Genomic DNA, 14,665 nt, shown 5'->3' with positions numbered 1-14,665 from the left:
GCAGCAAGTACGGCGGATACGGTGAAGAGCGTGAGGATGTCGACTCTGTGGAGAAGGTAGGGAGAGACGATGAGCAAGGAAGCGCGTCGTTGTGATGCTAAAACTGCTGATTCGGTTGAAATGCGTTTGTTTCGGCAGGTGGAGTTGGAGCCAAACGCGCAGCAAGAGCGGCAGCAGCAGCAGCAGCAGCTGGGCGATCAAACGAGAGAGAGAAAGAGCGCGCGCCGAGGTCAAAGCGCAAGGGAGAAAAGGCAAAATCCACGGTCAGTCCGCCAGCCAGCAGGTGAGGCGCCTGGCAGGCACGGTGATTGCAGCTTTCGAAATGCACACACACTCTTCGAGAAACAAAAAAGGGGTCGCGGGGAACGGGCAGAGAACGTCTTTCGCTGACACCAACAGTAGCGCGCGCTCTTGAGTTCTCGCCGAAGCTCAAATACAAAGTTAGCTGCAGTACCTCGCTCTTCCTCTCTCCAACTCTGCGTAATTTGTATTCAACTTGATGTCGTGGGTTGTTCTTCCACTCGTAAATTGAAATATTTGAACTTCTCTCGAGCTTTCGGTCTTTCAATCGTGGTTCAACTTCGAATCCAAGCTCCGTTCTTTACGAGCAGGCAGCAGGAGCAGCACGCAGCCTTGATGGTAGCGTCACTCCTGAATGCCACTTCCTTGGCCTGGTGTAGCTTCATTCGCCGCCGTTCCCTTGGGTGAGGGCAATGTCGACATGGACCAGCAGCATCATTCACGAACCTGGTTTATACACAACTCAGTCAAGCGCTGTCATCAGGTGTGATGGCGTTCACATAGTATGATTCGTTGATAATGACACGCCTTGCGAATAAAAGTACAGTCCTCAGCTTCGTGTCGAGAGCGAGGGACGTCTTGCCACCGTGAGAGCACCATGCGAAAAGCCAACAGGCAGAGGCGATCTAGCAGACCGCGGCGAAGTGGGCGATCGCGAAGGGCCTTCTCCCACCTTGGTCCCCGAGCCTGGTTCCGCCGCTGATCCCAGTGCAGGCGACGTCAGCGACGACGAGAGCGCGAGCGGCGCTGGCACCGTAAGTCCTTGCAGACGATATCGCTCGCTCATGCTCATCCGCACAGGCCCCGCCGGCGAAGCCCCCGTGAAGCTGACAGGACTCATCTCCGGGTCAGCCCGAGTAGGAGCGATTCGTCCCGAGGCAGGGCTGCCCACTTCGCTCAGCTCCGAGATGGGCGCCATGCCGCCCTCGTTGGCCTGCAGGAACTCGCTCGGGATGGGTGTGCGCCTGGGTGCGGCTTCCAGCGACTTGCGCAGCAGCGAGCTTCGTCGAGGAGGGGGGTCCTTGTGCTGTCTCAACCCCGTGTCGGCCTCGATCGGCAGAGCAGGCATCAGTTTGCCCGTGCCCGCTGCGACAGAAGACAGAGCCGGCATGGAGCCAAACGAGTATCCATTCGGCTGTGTGCTGACTTCAGCACTATTGCGTGCAGAAGCGTTGGTGCCACGCGATGAGATGGAATCCCATCGCCGTCCAAAGCGAGGGAAGCTGGCAAAACGCGACGTCTCGTGCATATCGTGGCTCTCGTTGGACGAAAAGATGCTCGTCCCAAACGACGACGATTTCGAGCTCCCCGAACGACCACGCAAGTGTCGCGATCCCACGCTCGAATGCATCGCTGGTCCACGCAGCATGTCATACGAGAACTTGCGCGAGCTCGGAGGGTATCGCTTGTCCTTGCCCGACATAGCCGCATCCTGGAGGGGAGGCGCAGGCAACGGTCTCGACTCGTCGACCGAGTACATTCGTACGCGAGGCAGAGCCTTCTCGCGCAAAGATACGCTCGAGTGCGCCTTGCTGTGACGGCGGTCGCCCAACGTGAACGGAGTCGGTTCCGGAAATACCTGCTCCTTGTCTGAAGAGCGCGACCATGGGAAGCGGAACACCTTATTTAGGCTCGATGTCGATGACGACGATCGCAGACGCGAGTGGCTCGGTTTCGACGATTCGAATAGCCGATCATCCTCGCTGTCTTTGGCCAAACTTATCTTCGACAGCGATGCAATGCGTCCCCGCAGAGTTCGAGGTGGCTGGGCTTGCTGTGTAGGAGGCGTTTTTGGCAAATCTGGCAAGGGTGTGGAAGCTGCATTCCAGGCCGGGAATGGAGTCACACTGGTTGTCTTGGCCGGTACAGCAGGTTTCCCAGGTCGCGGCGACGCCATGGCAGAGAATGGGCTCGAAATGCTCGCACTCGCCCTGGCCGGTGGGGCAGGGAAGGCCGTGACAGAGGCGAGGTCCGGAGTCGCAAACGCAGACGAGAACGACGGTCGCGCAGATGTCATCTCGGTCGAGATCCGCACCACCTGTTCCTGCAAGCCCGCAATCTCCTGCTGGTGCTTTCGGATAAGCTCCTTGTTCTTCTCCACTTGGCCCCACAACTGTGCTTGGCGGATGGGGTCCATCGCATTGCCGGCACTCAGCGATCGATTGCGACCAGGCGAAGACTGGCCTGGCACAGACAGAGACGGCGTTGACATGTCAGCATTGTGGCTGAAGGAGTTTCGGCAACCACACTGCCACGTAGCATTGTTCTTGCCTGCCAGCGGGCAGCTTGGGCGATGGAAAGCTGATTGAGAAGGGCGAATGGCAGGTACGCCATCGTCGTCGATGCAGACGCTCCAAGCATGAAGCTCGCCTGGAGCACGCTTGCCGAACTCGGGTGCGAACCGGTTCAGCACTGTGTCGGAGTTGCGTCGTACCAGTCTCGGAGACGCGCCGCTGCTGAGCAGGGGCAATGCAGGGACTGGTTTGTGTACGCTGAATTTTGCTGCGCTGAGAGCAGCCTCTGTTGTCTTGTCGAAGTTGATGGCGTCCCTCGGTTGCAGTGCGCGAGCCAACGCAAAGGACTGGTGAGCTTCTGAGTTGGAATCGACCAGGATCTCCTGCTCGTCGTCGGCAACAAACTGGGCGAAGCCAGTGGCCTCGGATTCGCCCTTGAGCAGAAGCGGACTCTGCAGGAGAGCTGGCGGCTTGGGAGCCTGTCTGGCCATCGCGAGCGAGGGCATGCTTGCGCTTGCAGCCAATCCCGAGTCCGTGCCATTGGCATCGCGAGGGATAGGTCGAGAAAAGTTGTAGTTGGCTGTGGGCCCATCCTCACTGCTTCGTGCGAGAAAGGTACGGCGATGCCTGGCACGCTCGGCCTGCAATTCGAGCATGGAAGGTCGCGAAGAGTCCATGCTGTGTTTTGTGACAGCCCAGCCGGGGCTCTGATGCTCGAACGATGGTCGGGACGAAGAAATGTAGGGGAGGCCAAGCATCGAGGCACGGTTGCTGCTTTTCCCTGCCGGCGGTTTGGCCACACTTCCCTTGGACGGATCTTCGCAAGCGGCGATGCTATCGGACGAGGCCTGAGATGCAAACATGGTAGAAAGCACCGGGCTCGAACTGGATCTTGGAAGCCGCTCAAGGCCGCCACCGGTGATTGGCTGGTCGAGGTGCATGGCGACGGAGCCAAGCAAGTGGTTTCGCCATACGTGTTGCGTTGTTTCGAGCATCTGCTTGACTGTTTCGCGAGGAATGTCGAGAGACTTGGCCAGCTCGTCGGTGGAAGCACTGCGGGACAGCGTCAATGGCTTGAGACTGCGTCGATTCGTCGTTTTGGCAAGAGCAGCCTCATCCAAAGGAGACGAGCTGGACGAGCCCAAGGCAGCTAATCGATCGATGCTTGTGGAAGATCGCAGGGAGGGTAGAATGAGTGGTCTCTGTACCGACTTGGAGGAAGACGCCGAAGCGGGTCCCGCTGTCTGCTGCTGCATGTCGAGTTGGATGCTGCTGGTGGGCGTGTGCCGGCGAACAGAGGCTGGCACCGCCGCGCTTGCTCGGGCAGGCAGATCCGGAAGCGCCATGTTTGGAGCGGGTCGAGGAGGCGGGTTGCGGACGGGGCGACTCTTTGTAGGTGAGATGGAGGAGGGCCTAAGCTGGGGTTGCATGCTCGCACTCGAGGGGTTGGCCGGAGCGGCTTCGACCAGCTCGGACCCGCTATCGTCATCGTCCATGTCGAGGTAAGGCAGCTCGGTGGAGGCACGTCCAGTTGGCAAGCCGCCGTGTTTGAGCCCATCGGTACGCCAGCGTTCTCCTCCATCCCAGCTATTCTCCTTCTTCATAGCAGCGGCCCAAGCGGTACCGCTGGTGGCGTTGCTGCTCTGCATCGTCTCTGTTGGTAACAGATGAGAAGACGATGGAGCTGGAGGCAATGCACGATCGCGGGTGAGGGGCGACGGAAAGGAACTAATGAGCGATGCAAGGGCAGGGGATGAGGTTGGCAGCAACACGTGGGGTGATGGCGTGTCTTGCCCCGAGACGGAAGTGGGGGATTGCAGGACCTTGAGCATCTCGCGGCTCGAACTCGGCTGCAAGGAGCTAGAAGCGGTTGCAGGCTCGACCAGACCGTTGGTCGCTGACGAGGCCGAAGACAATGGTAGCTTGGAGTGGCCATGTTGCGACGTTGGCGGCTCGCAGATTGTCGGGAGCCGGTTCACGAGCGCTGGAGCACCATGCGAGTCGTCGCTGTCAGCATCGTTTTCGTGGTCCATGTTGCTCATGTCGAGGAACGAGAAGCGTGAAGCATTGAGGTCAAGCAGACCCGCGGTGCTGAACGGTCGACCAAAGCCAGTATCGTCGAGTTTCACGGCGGGCGGCGGCGAGGCCATGGATGATGGAAGAGGTGGGAGTGGAGCATCCAAGATGGGTGAGTAGGTGGTTACGGACTCGGAAGGATTGGTGCGCTTGAGTCTTGGCGCCCATCGTGGCTGCCACACTTTGCCGCTGTTCTGAGATTGCGAATGCACAGGCTGGGATTGAGCGTTCTGCAGCAGCGGAGCAGCATTCTGCGCTGTTTCCGTGCTCTTGGCTTGTTTGGTGAGAGACGGTACACGGATACGAAAGCGCCCGCTCGGGGTGCGCGAGAGCTTTGTAGAAGCATCATTGTGTTCGGAAGCTGCACTGAGGTGAGAGGAACCAGCTGTGGCACGGGCTTGCATGGGCCACTGCTGCGAGCCACCATGATTCTGGTTCGAGTCGGACATGTTGCGTTTGTCGATGCGCAGAGGTGGAGGCGGAAGCCCCTTGGACGAGAGCTGTGGGGTCATGGCAGAGGATGGCAGGAGATGGATGCTATGGGGATGGAGTTGCGGCCTTCATGAGTGCGAAGCGCTTGCCCTTGTGATATGCGAAGTCGGCTGCGTGGAGTGTGGGTTGCAAATATGGCACTTCCTGCTGATGAAAGGAGGGGACCAGTCAAGCTATCGTACTGATCAGCCCGCAAAGCCGGAACGAGGGGGAGAGCAGACCGGCTGCTTGACGAGAGGCGAGCCTTGCACCTGACGATGGCTTGACCAGGAGCGCAAGATGCTAGCAGGTAACGTCACTGCTGACAGGGGATGCGAAGGAGATGCGACCTGCGCGAGTCGTGGTGGTGGCGATTGTGATGGTGGTGGGACAAAGGAACAAGGGTGTGATGTGAACATCCATAAGACGTTGCTGAGCAGGAGCAAGCAAGCAAGCAAGCAAGCTAGCTAGTAAGTTGAGTAAGGGGCTTCGAAAGGGGGAGTGGAAGGCCTGGCTGGCTGCGAGTCTTTCCAAAAAAAAAGGCGCGTTGGAGATACCAGGCTGCAGCTCGGATCTGGGATTTGAAATGGCTTGCCGACACTAGGAAAGAACGGACTGGACTGGGCATGCACGACTCGGCGAGAACAAGGGCGGGACATGCATCGCCTGCAGAACGAATCGGTTTTTGCAAAAGAGCTCCGAGGGCTCGATGCCGATGGTGCTTCCACGGTGCCACGCGATGTGCGCTCCTTCTTAGATTGAGGCTTCATTGTGGCGCCTTGTAATCTGCGACGGCACACGCACACGCCGCCCGACGCGCCGGTCAAATTGCGTCTGTCGTGGACCCTCGTTCCACAGAGTTCCCGTAAGCGAGTGACTTTTCTGGTTGGTGTCTTGCTGTCGTGTCTCAGTGTCTCTTTTTCGTAGATTCGCTCGTTTATCGGTAGCCTTCCTGCTAAAATCCAGGAGGCAGTGGAATTTAACTGTAGTTGCCAAGAAGAGCTCGGATGGAGCGAAGCCTTGAGTGTGGCTTTCTGAGCGAGTGGCCAAGCAGCAAGCGTGTTCAACAGCCACTTTTTCTTGTCGAGGGAAAAGGAAAGGCAAAGAAAAAAATTCAAAAAATCTCGTTCAGTTGCGGGGATGGTGGGAAAATTCGACCAGACGTGCATGAGTCTCGGGCGATGTGCCTGGATCTTGGATTCGCACCCACAGTCTCTCTCTCTCTCTCACGCGCGTCTCGCAACGCGCCTGTCGCCTTGCCCTTTGTTACGTGCTCGAAATGCGGCGGGAGCGATACAGCGGCTGTGATCTGACATCTCATCGGACAGATCAGAGCTTGTAAATCAATGGTATTGTTCTATGCAGCCGAGACTAAAAGTACATGCGACGCCATCCTCGACTTTCGAGGAGGCAGTATTGTCCATTGAACCACAGTCGGTAGATCAAGCAAACAGTAGCGCAGACGAGAGCACCGCTGTCATGGCCATTGTCATTGCCATAGCAACGCTGGCACCCATACCTGCTGTCGCAGCAACGGCACCATTCGGCACACCTGACAGTGAACTTGTGGAACCATTCGCGCCGCCCGATCCGGAGCCGTTGCTCTTGGAAGTGCTGGTGCTCTTGGGCGCCGGGGGATCCTGCGAGGCCGGCAGCGTTGTCGAAGCCACCACATTTTGATTGCCCAACTGGCCCGTTCCGATCATCACATGCTGACCCTTGGAGGGCACGCCATCCACTACAAGGAACGCCATCGCCGGACCCGGTTGGAAGATGTTCGAGTTGGGCGGCATGTTGGACACGTGCAGCGTTCCCCCGACGCTTCCGTCCTGGTTGGCAGTGTACGTCGAGTTGAGCTCCAGGTACCGCTGCCCAAAGTTGACACCGTGCGTCGCAAAGCCCGAACGTATCACCACCACCTTGGCCGTCTTGATGTTCGTGATATTGTTGGACAGATCCGAGCTCGAGAGTGCAACATCAAACGAGCCACCTCCGTACGCAAGCTGAGTCACGTTGAGCTGCGTCGGTCTCGGCTGGTTGTACCACAACGGATACCACTGCTCGAGGCGATACTCGGTGTTGGTGTAGTTCGCTGCATTGTTGAACGCCACGTCGGCGTTGGGATTAGAACCCGCGGTGAGAATCGAGCCATCCTCAAGCAGGATCGCGGTGGAATGGTACATTCGCTGCACCTGCATCTGCGACAGTCCGGCAATCGAGAAGCGCGAGCCCCTAGGAGCATTAGGGTCGTACAGCATCGGTTGGTAGTCCGGCTGGTCGCCCAAAGAGATGCCAAGGTTCTTGTTGTAGGGCTGTCCTGAATAGCCTCCTGTGCCCATGCGAACACCTTGACCGAACCACAGCTTTCCGTCCGGCAGGTAGATGAACGTTCCCATGGATCGACCGTTGATCAAATCGTCATCCTGCTCCCACGTCGGGTTGGCCGCCTCAGGTGTGATGCGCTCGCATACTTTGCTCGCCGGCGTGTTGAGCGGGTTGTACAGAGGGCCGCCACCATTGCCCCACTCGTTGAGCGGTCGCTGCACACCACCACAGAAGAGCACCTCCTGCGTGTAGTTGTTGGCTGGTGTCATGGGCAGCATCGCCACACCCGCCGAGGCGGGGTACACCTTCATGGGCCCAGAAGTGGACGGAAGACCCTTCGCAACCGAGTTCGAGTCGAGGCTGTACAGGATTGCATCTTGACCCGCCTGGACAAACAACAGACCGGACTTCATGAGCCATGCCAGCGGGTACAGGTTCATGGGCAGCGTCTGGGTGAGAAAGTCCATGTTGATGGCATCTCCTCTTGGCGGCCAGTATTCGAAGTTGGGCTGGTTCTGTCCTGCGTCCGCAACGTATCCACCGTAGTCCTCACCACCGCCAATCCAGAGCGTGCCGTCGCCGAGAGCCTCTACGGTGGGATACCATCTGCGCTTCTGCATGTAGTGGGCGCCATCGTCCCAGTCGGAATTGTCCTGCGCGTTGGGTGTGTAGAAACGAGCTGCAGGACCGCCGTCTCCATCGTAGTATGGCGCGGTGGTGGTGAAACGTGGTGTGGTCATATTTCCGCCTAGCCCGACGTTCTCATTGCCTCCAAACGAGGCCCAGGTGCCGTTGCCGAGCGACATTCCACCGGCGCAGAAGGTGTTGGTGATGACGTTCATCAGACGTCCCGTACGAGCGTCGGTGTCCCACTCTTGACCCCATGCAGGATGACCGTTAATACGAGCTGCGTTTCCCTGGGTCTTGTCGAGGATGACCACCTTGCCCGGAGCGCTGTTGAACATCATCATGCCAGAGACAGCCGAGGATCCGACGATCTCGCTTCCTCCTGGCGTTGCGGCCATGGATGATGCTGCGGTAGTGACCAAGGTAGCAGCCGCCGCCGCCGCCGCTGCTGCTGCTGCAACAGCATTGCGTCTTCTGGCCATACTTTCGTTGAATATATGCGTCGTGCTTCTGGTGTGTGCGTGAATGGTCTTGTTCGTGTATAGAGGGTCTGGGCTCGGGTCGTGAATGGGTCGTAGAGAAAGCGGCGCCCTGATCGGTACTGCTTTTGTATATGTTCAGTCTTAGGAGGGATAACAACGGCGGATGGCGTGGCAAGGGTCAAGAGTCGGCGTGGACGACGGGGCGGAAGGAGCCAAGCCGTTCTCAGGCAAGACGAGGCTGGCTATATGTACTCTCTCCGTTCTTCGTCACGTCCAACAGTAGCACAAAGAGCCAAGGCATTCGTCGTCGGGTACAGTTCCGAATTGCTTTCAGAAACGCTCGGCAGGATCGCCGTGTTAGTCCTCAGACACGGCTTCAATTAACCGGCACAGCAGACGCAGACATGACAAGAGCGACTGACCGTCTCTGTCGGATCGCCGCCGTCTATGACCTCTTTGAGGGGAGATCGACAGACACCGGCAGCCAGGTTCCGCTGTCGGCGTCGGCTAACACTGACCGCTCGCCGTCCTCTGAGCGCAAAGGCTCAAACGAGGTGTGCAGGGTGCTGATCAGGTCGAACAAACTCCGACATCAGGGTGCAGCAAGGGCCACTTTGCCAAGGAGCAACTGTCAAGATAGAAATAATCGAACCAAAAATACAAAGAAGAACATCAGGACCCTGACCTGACCTGACGTCGGATTTGCAGCGTCAAAAGCCTCCTCTTGACAATCACAAGCGAGGCCAAGGGATCACGAGAACGAGGACGTTCAAAATCTTCGCTTGCAGAACAGCATGAGCGAACGTCATTGTCGTGTTGCTTGGTGCGCGCACAAAGCTGAAATAAGTCCAAGATCAACTTTCTATCTGTGGTTCTACGCCACGGTCAACCGAGCACAGCACATGCGACCTTTTGCGACGTGCAGCTCTCCAAGTTCTGCATCTCCCAGCTCCACCTTTTCTTCATCTTTGGTTTGCTCTTTCTCTCTCATCAAGGCTCGATTTGGCAATTGCCGAAAAGCCGCGCAAGATAATGTTATGGTCTCTCTCTGAAAGCTTTTGTACGGCACACTGTTGATCCCAACGTCGGAAGGTCGTCCGGCTGTTCTTTGCCGTGAAGCTGCAGCGAAAAGTTTCCAGGGTTACCCTCCATTCACTGTCCAGAACAGTCAGCCAACCTGAACCCGATACGATCCTCGCCTTGTGCAAACGCAAGGGCAAGCTTACGTTTCATTGCAGGTCGTACCATGACAACGAGTTAGAGGAAAGCCGCGCTCGATCTCGGTTCTCATGCCCATCGCCATTGAGACGTCAAGATGCATCTTGTGGTAACTGCAAACTCAGGTGCGTCCAGCGTCTTCCGACGGCAGGCATGTGACCGGTCGGATTACCGGGCCTTGTCTCCCCCAACAGCACCCCATGATCGTTCAGGAACCGAACTGCACGGCGTCGAATGAAAATCATCACGCTGTTACGGCGGCATCTTCGACACTCGAAGAAAGATTTTAGATTTGGACCAACCAGATGTGAATCGCACGAGTGAGAAATGGGCTTTGCACAATTTATTCCGGCTTGGCCCTCTCTAAGAGCAGCGTCGTGAATTTCGGAAGCGAATCCTCGAAGGCTTTGCGATTGGCATCGGGTTAGAAATCACACTTGACTGTTTGGTCACCATCAACGTTTTGCTTGTCTCCACCATCGTTGTCATCACCTCCTCGCTCGCATCACAATGGACGCCCTCGTTTACCGCAAGTAAGCATCATCATCATGATCTCGGCCTAGGCTGGCGCCGCTACAGCGATTCGCAACCGGCACTTGCACCGAGTAGCCCATCCAACTTCAGCAGTCCAACCTACGATGCAGGCTGCTTGCTATCTTGGTAATGGAAGCAGGCAAAGGACGAGTACTGACGATGAATTCACGACGGTTCGTTTTGCTCGACTTGATCTGAACAGGAACACCGTGCCCCAGCGCCAGCGCGCCCTCCAGGCCGACCCGCGCCCTGTCTTCCAGCGCCTCCCGCGCTCCAAGCTCTACATGGGTCTCTTCATGACCCTCTTCGGCGTCGGCATGTACGGCACCACCGTCGGCTTCTACAACATGGCTGTCGTAAGTGGCTCCTCCAAACTTTTGCCGTCGACCTGGCTTTCCCACTTGACGCTGATCATTGGCTTCTCATTTTTCCGCGCACATGTCAACAGGGCAAGAAGCGTCAGTCTTCGTAAACGTCCGAATACACACACCCTCACGCGGTGGCTTGTCTTAGCGTGGTCGTGCGTTTGCACCCTCATCTTGCCCGCAATGCAAACATCGTCTGCTTTCCTCGAAACACTCGTGCGCGCCGACCGTGGACCGTCAACGGAGGACTTTCGTGAGCAGACGGAAAGGTTGCAAACTTTCGAGCGTTGAACGATCAGAGAGTCGCGGCGCAAGGCAAGGCTAATGGTTGCAGCCATGAGCTCTCGAACAGATCGCACAACGCCTGTTCCTGATCCACAGCACATGAAAGGTTTCTCGGCAGACTCTATCACAACCGAGCAGGTCCAAGCAGATCACGTTCATTCTATGAGGGACATTACACAGAGAGGAAAATCACCTTCAGTCGTCGCTCTCGACAATATCAAGCTCATCGTGTTCGAGCAGGTCGTGCAGATACGCGCTGAACGCATACAGCGGGAAGCCCACCACGTTGTTGTAGTCGCCCTCGATCGAGCGTACCAGCAGTGAGCCGCGTCCCTGTCAACGCAAGAAAGGATCGATTGTCAGCTCCTCTTGTGAGCTTAGCGCGCTGACGATCGTGGGTGGGTTTGGAAAGGGGAGCTTACCTGGATTGCAAAGCCTCCCGCACGGTCGATGCCCTCTTTCGAGTCAACGTAGGCTTTGAGCATGTAGTATGGGTTGTCTGCGAATCGGACGATGGTTTTTTCGCATAGCGATCTGGTGCAGCAACAAGGCAGGGAGCTGTGTCAGTGTCGAACGATGCGTGAGTGGGGGACTGGAGGACTAGCGTCATACACACCTCATCTGAAAACCCGGCGCCTCAATCACTGGCCAAACCGCCGTCACGCCTGTCACGACCTCACACTACAGGATCGACAGCGTACAACCAAGCAGGGAAGCAAGCGTCAGCACCGAAAAAACAAGGCTACTATCACGAGTTGAGAGTGTCTCACAGCGGGAGTTGGGCGTACTTACAGAACTGCCATTGAGATCCGCAAGCATGCGCAGATTGTCCTGTTGATCTGTTGGCTTCTCCATGATCACTTCGTCCTTGACTACGACCGTGTCGGCGGAGATGACAAAGTCTGGTGGGTCTTCGGGGTTCTCTCTCTGTTGGCGCGCGATTGGTCGAAGAGCTCACTCTCGTCAGTTCCCCGTCGCTTTCACTGTGACTTGTTGACCTGGAGAAGCTTGGACTTACCACCAATCGTTGGTACACTTCGAGCGCCTAAACGACATGAAATTTCAGATCAGCAAAAGTCAGCTTGACATATGCGAGCAGGGCAAAGGATGCTGCTAAGGATGACTAACCTTCTTCGAGCCAGTCTGGACGGGGTACTCGTATACCGCTTCGCCGGTGAACTCGCTCTTGGGCAAGTTCTCCTCGAATGTGCTTGGCACGATCTCTGGCACCAATCCCTGTCGTTTCAATCAATTTTCAAAATGCCCCGTCGTCGTCAGCGCTTGTTGTCAACTCTACTTGGCCGGCAACGGCACACTTACGACAGAGGCCAAAATATCTTTGCGGCGCGGACTCGAGCTTGCGAGCACCACACGCTTGCCTGCAAGCTTGTTGAACAGCGGCGTGCCCAGCGCGAATGGCGTCACTGGGTCCGGTCTTGACATGATTGGTGGGGTGAGTTTGTGTGGAGGAAGAAGGTGCGTAGGCACAAGTGATGCTGTGGTTGGAAGATGGAAAACGTATCACTGAGAGATACAGAAAAGAAGTGTTCATGCAGGCCTCGCTCCGTGCGGCGCATTTTCCGGCGTTTCTCAATCGTCCTTTGTGGAGGATCACAGCGCGCACAGCGAGAAAAGGTAAAGCTCAGCAGCGTTCAAGACAACTTCGTGTTCTCAGACGGTTCATCATCACGTTTGCAAGACACTCTGCTGCTCTGATAGCTGTTCGCACGGGCACAATATTCACATCATGAACCGTCTGTTGTGCAGAAAACTGTGCTTGCTGCGGCTAGATTGGTGCGTTGCTACAACTTGGCAGAGGGCACAGACGCTTGCCCAAGCGCCTCCTCAACAAGCTGCGAGCGAAAGACAAAACAGCCAATTCTCGTCAGCAATCTGCTTCCGCATCGGCTACATAGTTGTGGCGGTACTTACTGTCTTGGCCTCCAGCGCTGCGCCCCACGAAGCCTGGTAGCCAGCACCGCCGTACCTGTTTCGAGCACCGCCGCCGTGAGAAAGAGTCCGCGAACTGTCAGCACCGCTGCCTTCTCTCTGACACTAGGGTGTTCAGCACTACTCACCCGTAACTATAAACAACTCGTACGCCGTCCACATCCTCCTTCGCTCTCTCGAGCCGTACGCCTCCCCTTCTTGCCGGTCTGAGCCCGACATTGACCGCGACAACGTCTATATCTTCGACGCGAGCCTTTGCCAGCGCCGTCCGCTTCTGTGGGTCTACAAGCTGCGGTACTAGGGCAAGACAGCGCTCGAGGATGCGCTGTGTGGTTTCTGCCCGCGGGTGCGGGTCCCAATCGTCGATGATGCGCGTACCGCCGCAGACGACCGTGCCATCGCCGCGCGGGATGAGGTATACTTCTCGACCGCCCTGTGCGCGCACCACGGAGAAGCCGGGCAGTGTGTGCCGCGGTGGCTCGGCCCACTTTGGGGAAGATGCCGTGGAGAGCCACGGGGCGCGCACGACGACAACCTGCCCGCGTTGCGGGTGCACCGCTTCGTCGTTGAGGCCTTCGATGAACCGCGCTCCGAGACCAGGGCTTGCCACGAGCACATCTACTTTGCGCACCAATGTCCAGGCCTCTGGGACGCTGCAGATGGCCGTGGTCGATAAACGAGCGGACGCCAGCTGGACGGCCTGTCGCAGGGAGCTGGCTTCGGCCACGACAACCCGGCCGCCGAGCTCGAGGAAGCGGCGAAGCAGCCAGCCGTGGTAGATGGGAACATTGACGTCGATTGTCGAGAATGTACAGCCCCATCCGATTCCGCTTGTGAGGCTGGAGGACGGTAGGGGTTTGAACTGTTGCAGCACCCGATGTGCGATGAAAAAGAATCAGCATAAAGTTGAGTCGATAGCCTGGGTGTAATCAGCGAAACTCACATCGGGATACCAGTCGAGGACTCCTTTGTATGGTGGACGCGCGGTGGAAGCAGAGCCTGGCGCTGTTTCGAATAGCTCTGTTTGATGCACCCAAACCAGAGGCTCTGCTGTGACTTCCGTGCTGGTGCTTGATTGTGCTGGCGGCGAGGGTACGATCGGCGACACAGCGGTAGCTGATGTTGTTGCTGCCCTGGACCAAGGTCGTGTTCGCGCAAGCATGCTCATTCGCTCAAAGGTGATCTTGTCGTGTCCTGTTCGCGTCCACGTGGTATCGTGTCAGCTTGAGTCGTGTGGTGTCGAAATAGCTAGAGAAGGATCCTACTTACGCAGCTCTCGCTCGCTTTTGGCATCACTTACATGATGTCCACCCTGCCGTAACGGAGAAGTCTGTCAGCCGGTCGAGCCCTCTCGCCTGCGTCCGCCGCAGCTCGCATACTCACCGCCCAGACACTAGCATACTCTGCAGAATGCTTCTTTCTTGCCGTTTTGAGGTCAGGAACCTCCTTGGCCACAATAGTGACTACCGTCTTGCCACCTGGCCCATTCTGCAGCTGACCTTCCAGAATCGCAAGCCCCGTCGAGAGCCCGATAACGCCGCACCCCAGGATGGCAACGTGATACGAAGGCGGCGAGGTCATGTTTTCTACCGTGAGAGTCGATGAGGCGGAAATAGGTTCGTGGACGCTTCGAACGTTGTTGTCGACGACTTATTGGCGAGAGTCAAATCAGCATCTCCTGTCACTTGGTCGGCGAATTTCTCACGCCGAAAAATCCACCGCTCAACACACCGAGCAGCCTCTCTCGTGCTCACTTACATCACACAAGCCAGTATTGATCATCGTCCGACCCTGCGTC

At 57.2% G+C, this 14,665-nt stretch overlaps 5 protein-coding genes across 5 annotated transcripts; 1 reads left to right on the top strand and 4 right to left on the bottom strand.

Moving 5' to 3' along the window:
* Positions 1-850: 850 nt before the first annotated feature.
* Positions 851-5,122, bottom strand: EX895_006057 (uncharacterized protein; the record flags this gene model as incomplete). The annotated part of the gene is made up of 1 exon (XM_029886649.1): positions 851-5,122. One exon carries the CDS (start codon positions 5,120-5,122, stop codon positions 851-853), a length of 4,272 nt encoding a protein of 1,423 aa, XP_029736962.1.
* A 1,401-nt stretch (positions 5,123-6,523) lies between these two features.
* EX895_006056 (uncharacterized protein) lies at positions 6,524-8,515 on the bottom strand (the record flags this gene model as incomplete). Its single annotated transcript, XM_029886648.1, has 1 exon — positions 6,524-8,515. The coding sequence occupies one exon, from the start codon at positions 8,513-8,515 to the stop codon at positions 6,524-6,526; it is 1,992 nt and encodes a 663-aa protein (XP_029736961.1).
* Positions 8,516-10,243: 1,728 nt separating this feature from the next.
* On the top strand, positions 10,244-10,739 carry EX895_006055 (uncharacterized protein; the record flags this gene model as incomplete). Its single annotated transcript, XM_029886647.1, has 3 exons — positions 10,244-10,266; positions 10,470-10,623; positions 10,716-10,739. The coding sequence occupies 3 exons, from the start codon at positions 10,244-10,246 to the stop codon at positions 10,737-10,739; spliced, it is 201 nt and encodes a 66-aa protein (XP_029736960.1).
* A 373-nt stretch (positions 10,740-11,112) lies between these two features.
* Positions 11,113-12,360, bottom strand: EX895_006054 (uncharacterized protein; the record flags this gene model as incomplete). Its single annotated transcript, XM_029886646.1, has 7 exons — positions 11,113-11,250; positions 11,340-11,451; positions 11,534-11,598; positions 11,710-11,844; positions 11,936-11,962; positions 12,046-12,153; positions 12,238-12,360. The coding sequence occupies 7 exons, from the start codon at positions 12,358-12,360 to the stop codon at positions 11,113-11,115; spliced, it is 708 nt and encodes a 235-aa protein (XP_029736959.1).
* A 359-nt stretch (positions 12,361-12,719) lies between these two features.
* EX895_006053 (uncharacterized protein) lies at positions 12,720-14,448 on the bottom strand (the record flags this gene model as incomplete). The annotated part of the gene is made up of 6 exons (XM_029886645.1): positions 12,720-12,770; positions 12,850-12,904; positions 12,996-13,729; positions 13,811-14,061; positions 14,137-14,179; positions 14,251-14,448. The coding sequence occupies 6 exons, from the start codon at positions 14,446-14,448 to the stop codon at positions 12,720-12,722; spliced, it is 1,332 nt and encodes a 443-aa protein (XP_029736958.1).
* Between the last annotated feature and the right edge of the window lie 217 nt (positions 14,449-14,665).

The sequence above is a fragment of the Sporisorium graminicola genome, chromosome SGRAM_8 (assembly GCF_005498985.1).
Source record: "Sporisorium graminicola strain CBS 10092 chromosome SGRAM_8, whole genome shotgun sequence".
NCBI lineage: Eukaryota > Fungi > Basidiomycota > Ustilaginomycetes > Ustilaginales > Ustilaginaceae > Sporisorium > Sporisorium graminicola.
The sequence above is the reverse complement of the archived record's forward strand: the minus strand, read 5'-3'. Positions and strand labels throughout refer to the sequence as shown.